At 38.5% G+C, this 12,532-nt stretch overlaps 1 protein-coding gene across 1 annotated transcript in view; it reads left to right on the forward strand.

Moving 5' to 3' along the window:
• dnah2 (dynein, axonemal, heavy chain 2) overlaps positions 1-12,532 on the forward strand; it is a gene marked incomplete at its 5' end in the record, with an annotated part of 165,133 nt that overhangs the window by 32,781 nt on the left and 119,820 nt on the right. Inside the window, 6 exons of the mRNA XM_081349604.1 lie at positions 3,914-4,001; positions 4,547-4,749; positions 6,880-7,009; positions 7,666-7,848; positions 10,631-10,845; positions 11,166-11,312. Coding sequence (XP_081205730.1) covers positions 3,914-4,001; positions 4,547-4,749; positions 6,880-7,009; positions 7,666-7,848; positions 10,631-10,845; positions 11,166-11,312 — 966 coding nt within the window. The remainder of the gene's footprint in view (positions 1-3,913; positions 4,002-4,546; positions 4,750-6,879; positions 7,010-7,665; positions 7,849-10,630; positions 10,846-11,165; positions 11,313-12,532) is intronic.

Raw genomic sequence — 12,532 nt, forward strand, 5'->3', positions numbered from 1 at the left:
CCATTTACTGGAGCATTATTACTCCCTGCATAAGCCCTTCTTTAATTAGACACCAATTTGAACGGATTTACGCTTTTTCACATGCCAAAACATTCATATTGGCTGTTTATCCCTGTGGTTAAAGGGCATAGCTGTCAAACTGACCATAATTCATGGCGATATTAAGTGTTTTGCAGTGAACTGAGCAGCCCGGCATAGCTCCGTTCCCTCCGAAATAACATGGGCTAACTGGTGATTAAGGATTTAGAAGACGAAGTGGAGATGCCTGTGTCGGGTGGTCCTGTAAATGATTCAGGAGAACTGATTGCTGGTGTGCGGCTCACCGTCATTTCAATGTGTTTTTGAATCTTAGTCATTAAAGCTCGGCCCGCATTTCAATTTAAGCTCTCATCCTCCGCTCTGATGACTATGATCTCTGTGCAAGGCGAAAATCGTAATTTAGTCGTTGCGCCAGACGGCAGTTATTTTTCTCTTTAATAATACATATTACACTTTTTTTTCTGGGATTTCTTTACATAAATCAAAGTAGTATGAAAGATGAAAAGGAAATTTGCGTTTTACGCGTGGAGACCTTCCTAGAACTTATGCGGTGGCTTGTTATTACCCCACTCATACTGTTATAGAGGCTGTAAATGAATGAAATCGCAAAACGCTGGCAAACGGATCGCTCCAAATGATCAACACCAAGTCAAGACCAAGACCCACTGTGTGTTGAGCCAAAACTTTGCGAGTTTGACAAAGACAAGACCAAAGAAGGGCGAGACAGAGTCAAGACTAAGACCAGACCAGCATTCCTTAAATTCATCTAAAAGATCCACTTTACTGATTGAGAAATGTCTTATATTTAATCAATCAGTACTTTTAGAATAATAAGACACTAGAGCTGTTACCAATCAAATGAAATCACTAACAGAGTTCATCTTTGCACTGCAGAGGTGGGACAGAAGTTCATCCGAAGCATCTGAATTGGTACAATTACAACTGCATACATACTGTTGAGATTTTTTTTTTTTAAATAAAATGTTTTTTATTGAACATTTGTATAAAATCAGTATGTTTTCAATTGTGCTCATATTTGTGAAAACGGCTCTCTAGCTCTTGTAATATTATCTTATGTAATATAAAAAATCAAGATCTCATGCAAGTACTGTACTTTTTTGCAATCATATTATATTTTGTAGCCATTTGTATTAATTTTGGTGACATTTTTGACACAACCCCTCGTTGATTTCTGACCCAGCACGACAGTAGCAAAAGAAATAAAATTAGAAATGAGTTATTGATTGCATTGAAGCAGGATGTTTTACATCCAGCCCCATTAATGATTTTAACAAATAAAACTGACAATGCACCAGCAATTTAGTGATATTCCCGCAGTTGTGGCCTTGAAATGAAATCCTGAGTCCTCTCAGTCTTAGACTTAGACAAGACCGAGTACAAATGCGGCCAAGATTAAGACCTCCAAAAAATGTCCGGTTTCAAATACCACAGCACTACTACCCCAACAAAGCACTCCAGTCAAGTAAACTCAGACATGTTTATTTATAGCACTGTAAGCCTGCGCTCAATCGGCCCAAAGTAGGCATCCGACCAGCGGGGAAGGTCTCTGCGTGTTACTGCATTTTCTCGTGGCAAAGTTTTTTTTATTAAATGCAATACATTTTCTCATGTGTATTTTCTCGTTGTTTTATCTGACTCCATAACTGAAAAGGTTTTAGTGATATCTGTGCATCATTAAATGTGAATGAATGTTTGACTATTCCTTTTAACTCTTTACTGCAAATAATGAGTCCGTTAGGATAAAATCAAATGTTTACAATTTATTATGTCAGGTAAATATATCATGCCAATTGTATAATCTATTCAAAGATAATAAATACAAAACATCGAATGCTCTGGAATAAAGAGAAGAGATGCGAACCCGACATTAGGAAATACATGATGCTGAAGTCTTTGAGGTCAGAATCGCGCTGATCCTTCTCGTTACATTTCATTATATAGACAGAAACTTCTTTCACATGGAAACATCTGCTAACAATGGGAATTTACATTCAGAGTTGACACCTTTTGGGAGTAGGAGATCATTTGTCTAGAGACCACCTTCCTTTGTGTGCCAGTTATCTCTAAACTCTTAAAAACCTTATTACCTTTTGTTTTACTTATTTGGGAATGAGACACTTGTACCAGTCGCACAGAGACATTTCAAATTATACTAAACATGTATAATACGCGATGATAATTATTGACATTAAAACATATAGATTCTTGTGTGAGTGTTGGTGATCTCAGCATGAGGGAGAAGGAGTGGGGGATGAGGAGAAGAAACGTAGATTAGGATGATTCGGAGGTGAGACTTTCGTCGCGATAGTGCACAAGGGTGAGTTCAAATGTTAAAGGAGAACTCGGCAACTCTAGCGAACTCTAGTCACTTCTTCGCTGATTTTCCCTTTTGTTGTCGCATGTTTTCCCCACGAGCTCCCCCTACAGCTGTGGGGGGGCGTATATGTCACAACACGGTCGTAAAAAACTCACTTGCGGCGGCCTCCTCCCCCTCTCTACCGCTGCTCATATGCGTTTGTTTTGATCGGAGAAAGCCGACTGTATCGTGTGGAGCTATGTCTACCGAGGTGGGTAATCTGGTAATACATCATACATGCGTGTGTGTTTATGTTGAATTGCCGTAAAGCGATTCGTGTTTCACGCTCATTCTCGTTCTCGTTCTCGCTTCTCACGAGACTTCCAATTTCTATTTTGCCGGGACGGTAGTCCCCAAGTTGCAAGGTTGGTTTTCCGCCTGGGAACGCTGGGGGGAGCGGGGAAAGTCACCAATATCACCAGAACAGGTTGTTAAACCATCCAAATGATTTCTAGACAGTTTTATTAAGTTAAAAAAGTTACCAAGTTCTCCTTTAATTTTTTTTGTTCTCTCAGAGAGTAGCTCTCTCTTCCAGTTCTTCCAGTTTTTCCAGTCTTATAGCACTTATACAATAGAACGCTTTAAACCAAACAGATTTACAGTATTAAACATAAAATTACAGCGAATTACAGTTCAATGTCTACTATAAAGCAGCTCACCAGTGTTTGTTTTCACTCGCGGACTTCTGACCTTGACGGACTCAACAGAGAAAATGAACCGGATAAGATTTCCATGTCAAAGAAGGCGGAGCCTCAGAGCCACACCTGTCCTATTACGTGCTCGCCATGGACCAATGGTAGTTCGATGGTGTTGACCAGCCGGAGCAAACTTTTTGCTTTAAAAAGCTGTTTAGAACTCACAAAACGAACTCCAAACGAACTTCATTTTGGCCTAAATTTTGTCACACCAGGTAGTTCTTTGATTTCGCTGAAAGTATATTGGGTGCTTCAGAACGAGGCCATGGATCTGGTTTCTCCCTTTGACTAAATCTCTCACTTAACATGTACTATCACGCCTATCCGCTAACAGAGTCATCCTGCTGAGGTCTCACTCTCTTTTCCTGTATATCTCTCACACGCTCCCTCTCTTTTCCCCTCCTCGTGACCCTGGCTTCCTCTCTGCCCCGCTAAAGGTGTTTGTCTGTGAGCGGCAGTGAGGATTACCTTTCCATCAGTAGAAGAATGAGGTGTGAAAAGCAATCTGAGGAACGCCAGGCCGGCTGATATGGAACTATGGCGGATGCAATTATGCCTATGACAGATCATTTCTGACCTGATCCCTCACTGCTCTGGATGGCAGCCAGCCACCGCCAGTGTTTTGTTTTGCTTGTGCGCCATGTGAAATTTAAAAACCTTTAGCAAGGGAGTAGTGACATAGCCGACTTCTCCATTTTTCTCTGCTCTCCCTTACAGTCCTGCTCTTGAGGAACAAAAATGATGGTGAAGATGATGTATGAACTTTGACTAAACACTCTCTCTTTTTCCTTTCTCTTTTCAGATACTCTTCCCAAGGGTGGTCGCTCGACCAGATTAGCATATTTGCTCTGGTGAATGCCTTTGTGCAAAGATGCAAAGACCTAATAGAGGTGAGAATACAAAATGATGCAAACAAACACACTCACAAACTATGCAGAATTTTTACACCCCTACTTTTTTCAAACACACATCCGAAGAATAGGCTCTCAGATTTCTCAATAATTCACATCTCTGTGTTTTTTTTTGCTTTCACTTCTCGTATTTTCCAGGACTTACTGTCCTTGCTGAGACCTGTATTTTATATCACTTGTCATTTTTATATTTATTCATGCACTTTTTTTGCGGTGTGCTCCTATTAGTTCCACATACTTTTGGCACTTTCCACAAATAGGACAGAAAATAGTGCATTCTATTCTCTTTTTTTTTGAATAGTGAAAATAGAAATTGTTGTCTATCAACCATTGGAGGTCAAACTGAGTTTTGAGCAATTTAGCATTTCATTCATTAAAAAAAAAAAAAAAAAAACATCAAAATTAAATATGGACTCATTATGGGAAAAAACTATATTTTGAACATCTATTAAATTTGTAATGCTAGATTTTTAGATTTTTAATAAAAGACATTTAATTAATATGTTTGTTTCTCTTTCTTTCAGGTGTGTGAGTGTCAGCAGCATTTTGCTCGCTACAAAGAGGGTAAGCGGGTGCCGTTGCCATGCTTTGCAGGGCGTCAGGGGTCAGAGGTCACTCAGAGATTGCTGTTCATAGAGGCAACCTTTGACAACAGCCTGCAGGTCCTGAAGTCTGTTAAGGACATCCTGGATGTCGGAAGCACCTTTTGGCACGAGAACTACTCCAGGTGCAGTGTGTTTGTAAACTGATCAGGGCACAGAGAGAAAGAAAGGTTCTGTGAAATAGCTAGCTTTGTTTGTTAAGAGCTACAGTTTGTACATATGGCCAATATGATATCTACACTGGAAGCGATCAATGCTGCGTCTGCTGGAAGCTGCACATCACCTCTGAATGTTTCCTAATTGTGGACCAATCAGCTGTGAGCCTTGGGCTTCATCAAGATTAAATTGAAAATACATTCCATTAATAATAAAATCCTACTTAAATTTTCAACAAATCAAACATTAGTAACAAAATAATTTAATAACATAAATTGTATATTAATTATTTATTTATTAAAGTAAATTAATTAAACACAGTACCATTCAAAAGTTTTCTTTTTTACTGTGGTAAAAAAACTTTTTTGTACTTTTGAGTACTTTTAAAGTAGTCTCTTATGCTGTATTTATTTGAAAACTCTTGAAACTCTTCCAAGCAGCTGATTGGTTCTCTTAAAACCAAATGACAATCTGTTTGTTCTATCTACGTAACCTATTTATTTCCATCTTGAGCCGGCTCATCTCAGTACATTGCGTGATGTACTGAGATAAGCCGATTCGGAGTGGAATACATTTCCTAGCGCTGCACCTTCCCCACCACCACCCTCTTAGATTTGCTAGGGGGTTCTCCCTACTTTCCTTGCAGCAGCTTGCATTCTATTCACTGTATTGATGTGCATGTTTCGGCAGTAGCCTTCACTCATGCATCAGCAGCAGTGTAGCAGATCTAGTCCGCCAAGACTCTGTACATTCCATTCTTAAAGGGTTAGTTATCCCAAAAATGAAAATTCTGTCATTAATTACTCGCTCTCATATAGTCTAAATTAAATCTGTTCATCATATAAAGCGATCGAGTCTCTTCAGAAAATTTGGACTAAACCGCTCAATTCATATGGATTAGTTTTACAATCTCATTATGAACTTTTTGAAGTGTCACAGTGTCAGTTGCGTAGCTGTCAATGGAGGGACAGAAAGCTTTCAGATTTCATCAAAAATATCTTTATTTTTGTTCTGAAGATGAACAAAAGTCTTACGGGTTTGGAACGACATGAGGGTGAGAAATTAATGCAAGAATTTAAGTTTTTTGTTGAACTATCCCTTTGACAATAAATGCTGTTCAAATCTATTCCAAGAGTCTCTTGATTGAATTATATTTAAAAAATATAGCCTATATAAAATGAAGCCGCTTGAGTTACTGACAGGGCAACAACATTAGAAAAAGGGGTTTTGCCTTATTCTTGGTCCTTACAGTGTAGACAGCTTCATTGACTAGAATGGGAGCGATCTAGTTTTGTTGTGTAGTGACACGCTAAATATGTAAGATTGTGTGTCAGTCTTTCTGCCAGGCTGTCTATGAGGCAGTCAGTCCTTCTGGTTCTCATGTATATTTATGAATGTTTGTCATTCTCCTGTTTATTGGCCTGCTGGCCTGTTGGGGATTTCCATACATCCTGTATTAGCATATCTCCATAAATATGCATATAATGACCTGCATATTTGGATCATATAGATACTTTTTCATGAATATTCTGCCTAAATGTATGTGCAGTGGGGAGAGGATCACTGTGCCTGCTGCGAATGAGCCCATCGTGCCCCTATTGTCATTCACAACTGTTTGTGGCAGCAGGCAGTTTGGCTGCTTGTCTGAATACCATCCTGAGTGTGTGTGACGGAAGCTGGTCTACCCATCAGACTCTAGAGAACACATCCCCCCTGTACCCCCGCCCCAGGCACTGCCGGACCTTGGGAAAGGGAGCTGTTTGTGAGCTAGTGTGTGCATCTGATGGCCATGATGGATTGGGGCCGAGACGGGTCATAGGGTTAGGATGTTGTTGCCAAGACAAACAGCTGTGCTTGTGTCTGGGGCAGGTGTTTCATAGTGTCTCAGCATATTGAGAGCACCCAAATCAATACCAGCCTCCATTTATGGCCGAGAGTGTGTGTGTGTGCGCTGGACTCTGCCTTTGTATAGAGGGCACCGATTTGTGTCTGGAGCATGCTGTACAGTTCTGCCCATTTCTTTGTTGTTTTGTGCCGCTTGTTTATTCGTGTGTGTGTGTGTGTGTGTGTGTGTGTGTGTGTGTGCATGTGTGTTTTAGCTTCTGTGCTAAAGTGAAAGATCTGGAGGTGATGATGCAGAATTTGATCACTTCGACCTTCGAGACGGTGAACTGTGTGGAGGAAGGAGTACAGTTGCTTGACATGTTTCAGCACCTGTCTGGAAGAGAGGTCTTTCTCACACACACTTAGCCTTCAATTCACACACACTTTATCACCTCCTTTAAAACCTTGCGCACTGTCAGAGCGCAGCTCTCCTTAGCAAATACAGTGAATACAAATGACTCCAGCAGAACAGACCACACACAGACTTTCCATGTCACTTCCTTTTCACTCTCATTTACTCAAAAGTTCAATAGCAGGACCACACACACACACACACACACACACACACACATGCCCTCTGCTCTCTCACCTGTCACCTGTCTCTTTACTTAATGTCATTGAGATGTTTACCTCATTAATCACCTTCATCTCTTCTGACTTTTGTCTTCCCCTTCAGTCTTTTCTCTTCTCCTTTGCCCATTCGTTCTGTCATTCTCATTCAGCTTTTGAGTCTTAAATTTCAAAGTGCTGCATTATGCATTATTGCCAAAAGAATTAGAACAAATAATAAAAAGTCTAAGACAAAAATATGCTACTGAAAGTAAAGTAAAATGAAATACTAATAAACAGATTTTATGAAGTAATAACAAGGCATTGGCAAATGATCATAGCAGTGATTTGTTCTGCATTAAGCAAGTAACAAGAGGCTGTGTATTACAGTAATTTAATTTTACCACTGTTTACCATATTTCCTGAGTGTTTCTCTTTTATATCTCTCTCAGGCCATCAGGCGGACCATTGACAGGAAGACGGTGGATCTATACGCTCTGCTCAGTGCTGAGTTGGATAATGTCAGTATGGTGATGGTCAGGACATCATCTCTCATTCCTGCTCATATTCCTCAACACGCAGGACAGGTCCACCTGATCCGAGCTCTCCGCTCACAGATAGAAAGACCTATGGAGGTGAGATTCTGTGTGTGAGTTAGAAAGACTGAAAGAGACAGTGTGAGATGTTGGTTAAACCTTCAAAAAATCTAACTACGGTATAAGATCAGGGGTGGGAATCAAAAACCTTTTTGATTTTTTTATTCAGAAACGGTTCTGGGTAGGGTTGCACCAGCCGTTCGTAATTTCTTTCTTAAATTGGAACGTAAATTCCACACTAGAGGCTTAGTAACTGCTAGCTAGTTTGTAACTAACTCTGTACTATATTTCATTGCACCATTTGTTCGTAAGGCAGAGCGTAGCTAGGAGGTCGTAAGCTCTCCCTAAAGTAATGCGTAGTTGCATAATATGAGGTTTACCCTCGATGATCCGATTGCAGCCTTCAAATATGTGAGCAAAAGTTGTTTAAATGCTGGGAATTTCAGTTTATCCTTCATTTTAACTTCTTTTGCCTCACTTAACTAACTGTAAAAATCCGTTTCCATTAAATACGATACTTAATCATAAATAACATAAGTGTTTTTATATGTAAATAACATTCAGAAACTGTATTTAAAATGAAATTAATAAGGATAAATAAGTACTGATACAAAAAAACATAAGAAATAACATTTATTGATTATGACTAATTTTATTTGACATGCACAACATGGACCGATGGGTTCGTGTTGATGAGCCTCAAATAAAGTAATCTATTCGCATAGTTTTCTCTCACTTAAAATGTAAGCGAGTGTAAATGTCAGCATTATCATATACAGTATGTGACCCTGGACCACAAAACCAGTCACAAGGGTAAATTTTTTTTAATTGTTTTTGAAATCATGAATATTTATTTATGAATAAATAAGCTTTCCATTGATGTATGGTTTGTTAGGATAGGACAATGTTTGGCCGAGATACAATATTTGAAAATCTGGAATCTGAGGGTGCAAAAAAATCGAAACATTGAGAAAATCGCCTTAAAAGTTGTCCATTTATGTTTGTGATATTGCTGCATTCACTCACAAAAATATATATTTTTTATATTTACGCTTCAACTAAGTTTAATGGTGCAACGCAAAAATATTTAGTAGTGCGTTAGTTGTATCTTACTGCCCATTTACGTCAAAACTAGGCTAAGTTGTAACTTGTTGTAACCGGCCCTGGTGTTTAAAAAACACATTTTGGAACTTATCGATTTTCATGAAATTCTGACAGTGCAGTGCCATGGCAAAAGAAAAGAAAAATGAGTTGTGAACTTGTAATAAGTGAGAAACACTGGTCCCCCTGAAACAGTGTAATTTTATTATCATTTATATACTGTTATACTATTTATTAATATTTTGAATTACATTTTCATATTTTCAGTTTTCATTTTAGTAATTTATTATTTGCTTTTGTGATTTTGTATTACTTTATACTTATTTCTTACAAGCTTACAAGCATTTTTCTAAGTCTATAAGAATATATTTCTATTCAACTTGAATTTTCATTTCAGTTTTATTTTAATTTGTAATTTTAGTACTTCAACATAAATTATTTTATTTCAGTCAGTTGCCATGACCGATTAGTCCGATTCACTAATGAATGAGTCTCATGAGCTGGTTCTTTTTAATGAACCAATCAAAACAACTCCCAATGAGCCTCATCAGTCTAAAACCACTCCCTTGTTTACTTTTGTTCACATTTAGCTTAAAATAAACCAAGCACGTAAGGTTTTGTGGGATCAGTGTAATAGGTTATATATAATGTACAGTAGTTAGGATTAATTATTTTGTGTTTCCTCAAAGATACTAAAAAAATTATTTAATAGGATTTTATTTCCCAAGATATCAAACATACTGAAATCAAACTGACTTGAGTCCCCACCAAAAGCTCTCATATAAAAATCCCACTGTCAAATAAAAGTATCACAGTTTCCTGAAATATGCTTCAACCAGATATGTGTTAGGAGACCACAAGGTGACTAATCAGTTCAATCCCAGCATGCACCAGGCCGTACCCTTTTCCCCTCACCCTTTATAGGTGAACTCTATTGGGTTTTACAGACAAATGAATCAGAATCCAACCCAAAACCTCCACCGGACTGAATCCGGGAGGTGTCAGAAACAGCTTAACTCCATTGATGAGCTCTTCTCTGTGTTGACGAGTGTGTCAGAGGCCAGTGAGGGGCCCCAGCAGAGGCCCTGAAGTCCAGCCAGGGTCCAGCCACATAGGCCCTAATGCTATTAAAGCCAGCTGTGCCGCCACATACTTACTTTCTCGTTCTTTTTGTCACTTTCCATTTCACAAACCCTTCCTCTCTATTTCTGTCTCCTGTTTTCTCTTTCTTTCACTTCTCATCTCACTTTTTCCTCAGTTTGCATAAAGGGCACATCGCCTCTCCATTGTGTTTAAATTCGTTTTCCACTTTCTTTAAGAAGGCAATTAAGAGCTGGCATTCGCTTTAATTGTATACAGATATGATTAAATTGCATTTCCCCACAACTGATCCCAAAAAGCCCCATAGAGAAACAAAAGGGAGGCTAAAACCCAAGCTTAATAAAGGTCTGATTGGGCATGGTAAAATATGTTTACATATTTGCTGCATAGCCTATGAGAAATTCCTAACATGAGCGATGTTTACCCTTGGTTTGTTTAGCTTAGTTGTGCACTGACGGTTGTTTTGATTGTTTGTGACCTTGCATGTGTGACTCGGTAAGATCTCAAGACGTTGTTTGCTTGTAAGTGATGATATGTGCGCTCACAGAAGGCTATTCGTTCTATCTGAGCTCTTCCCGTCTGTTTGTCAACGTGTGTTTTTTGCACATGTGTTGTCTAGGCTCTCCGGCGCACTCATTTCCTGCCTCGCATCAGCAGTGGAGAGGAAGTGCATGTGAATTATGCTAGGCTGTGTCAGATTCTGGATGAGACTGTGAGGAGGATCTTCACAGACTGGAGTCAGAGTCTGAACAAAAAGTGTCTCAGCAGTCTTGACCAGCCACTCATGATCCGCTGTAAAGGGAAGGCGGGCTTGTTGGACATCAACTTTAACAAGTACATGATCACACTAACACACATATACAGCCCCTCCAGTATACAGTATATATATATATACATATATAGATATATATATCAGAAAATACATTTTTTAAATATATATTTATTGCCATTTTGCCTTTAATGGACAGGACAGTATCCTGTGTCCTTAAGCAACCCATTTAAACACTTTAAAGAAATCAAGTTGTGCTAATGTTAAATCGTTCATGATCTCTAGTCATAATGCACATTACTGGAGTTGTTTTATACATGCTGAATGTTCTAGTGTGAATACAAACACACAGACTGTGAATGTACAACTGTTTTTGTGTGTTAAGGAACCTATTGAAGATGTTTAATGAGATTCATTACTGGGACCGACTGCTTTTTGAGATCCCTCACTACGTCTCAGAGGTGTATCAGCGCAGAGAGGAACTGCACAACCTGAGAGAGAATGTCCTCCTCGTTGTTAGAGACTATAACAGGTCTGTAGGGCTGACAGATACTGACTTTCTCTCCCACATACTTGCAGACAAACTTGTGAGGACCATCCATAGATCTCTTCTTATATCATCATCATCATCATCATATTTTAGGCACTTTCTACAAATCCAAAGCGCTTTCAATTTTATTTTATTTAATTGTATTGTCTTTTATATGATCTATTCAAATGCGATACAGTATATTTAGTGCTTAGAGCTAGAAAATAACACGGTAACACTTTACTTAAAGCCTTTATATATAATGCATTATAAAAGTATTCTAAATGCGTTTATTTTGCCAAGCAATACACCTTACAATGCATTGTATGGTTTAATGAATAACTGCAATCACGGTTATAATACATCATAATACATATGTTACGCCTTTAGAAAGTATAATACATTAAAACGCATGACAAACAATCAATCTCAGATGTAACAAGGAATCTGCAAATATTATAATGCATTTTAACTTTGGTAACAGTTGTTTATGAAAAGATATAATGCATTATAACTTACATTATGAGTACCTTCATAATGCATTATACATAAAGGTTAAGTGTTACCAATAACACAGTCAGAGAAATTAGGCTGTTAAATTATACTTGCAAATCTCATCTAAAATCTGTAAAAAGCTCATAATATTTAGTTTCACCTTCTAAGTTTGATACGTAACATTCTCCTAAGTTGGATGTAATATATTTGTGAGGAAATCATCTGTAATTTACTTCTTATTAGTTTAGAAAAACAAGTGGACTTTCACACACAGATGCATCTTTGCCGTTTTCATACATATTTAAATGGTGTACTTGTCAGGTAACTTCACATCTTTAATACACGTTCTGCACAAACTGAGTATTTACATTCCATCAGCCTCAATGTACACATCTCCATTCAAGACTTTAGCGCATCTGGAGAAAAGCACTTGAATTAAATGTGTGCGCGCACACACACACACACATACACGCACGCACACACACGCACATACACATACACAATACCAATGAACAAAACAATTCACACTTATATCCCTCGTTGTGTAGTGAATAATAACCTCCTCCTCTCTCACATAAGCCTCTCAGCGTGTACACACACACACACACACACACACACACACACACACACACACACACACACTCTTCAGACTGGAGGACTCATTGTAACTCTCAGAGGGACAGAGTGAGTCATCTCTGTCAGTATTGTTACCACATTTAATGCATTCT

The sequence above is a fragment of the Scardinius erythrophthalmus genome (assembly GCF_964197995.2).
Source record: "Scardinius erythrophthalmus genome assembly, chromosome: 2".
NCBI lineage: Eukaryota > Metazoa > Chordata > Actinopteri > Cypriniformes > Leuciscidae > Scardinius > Scardinius erythrophthalmus.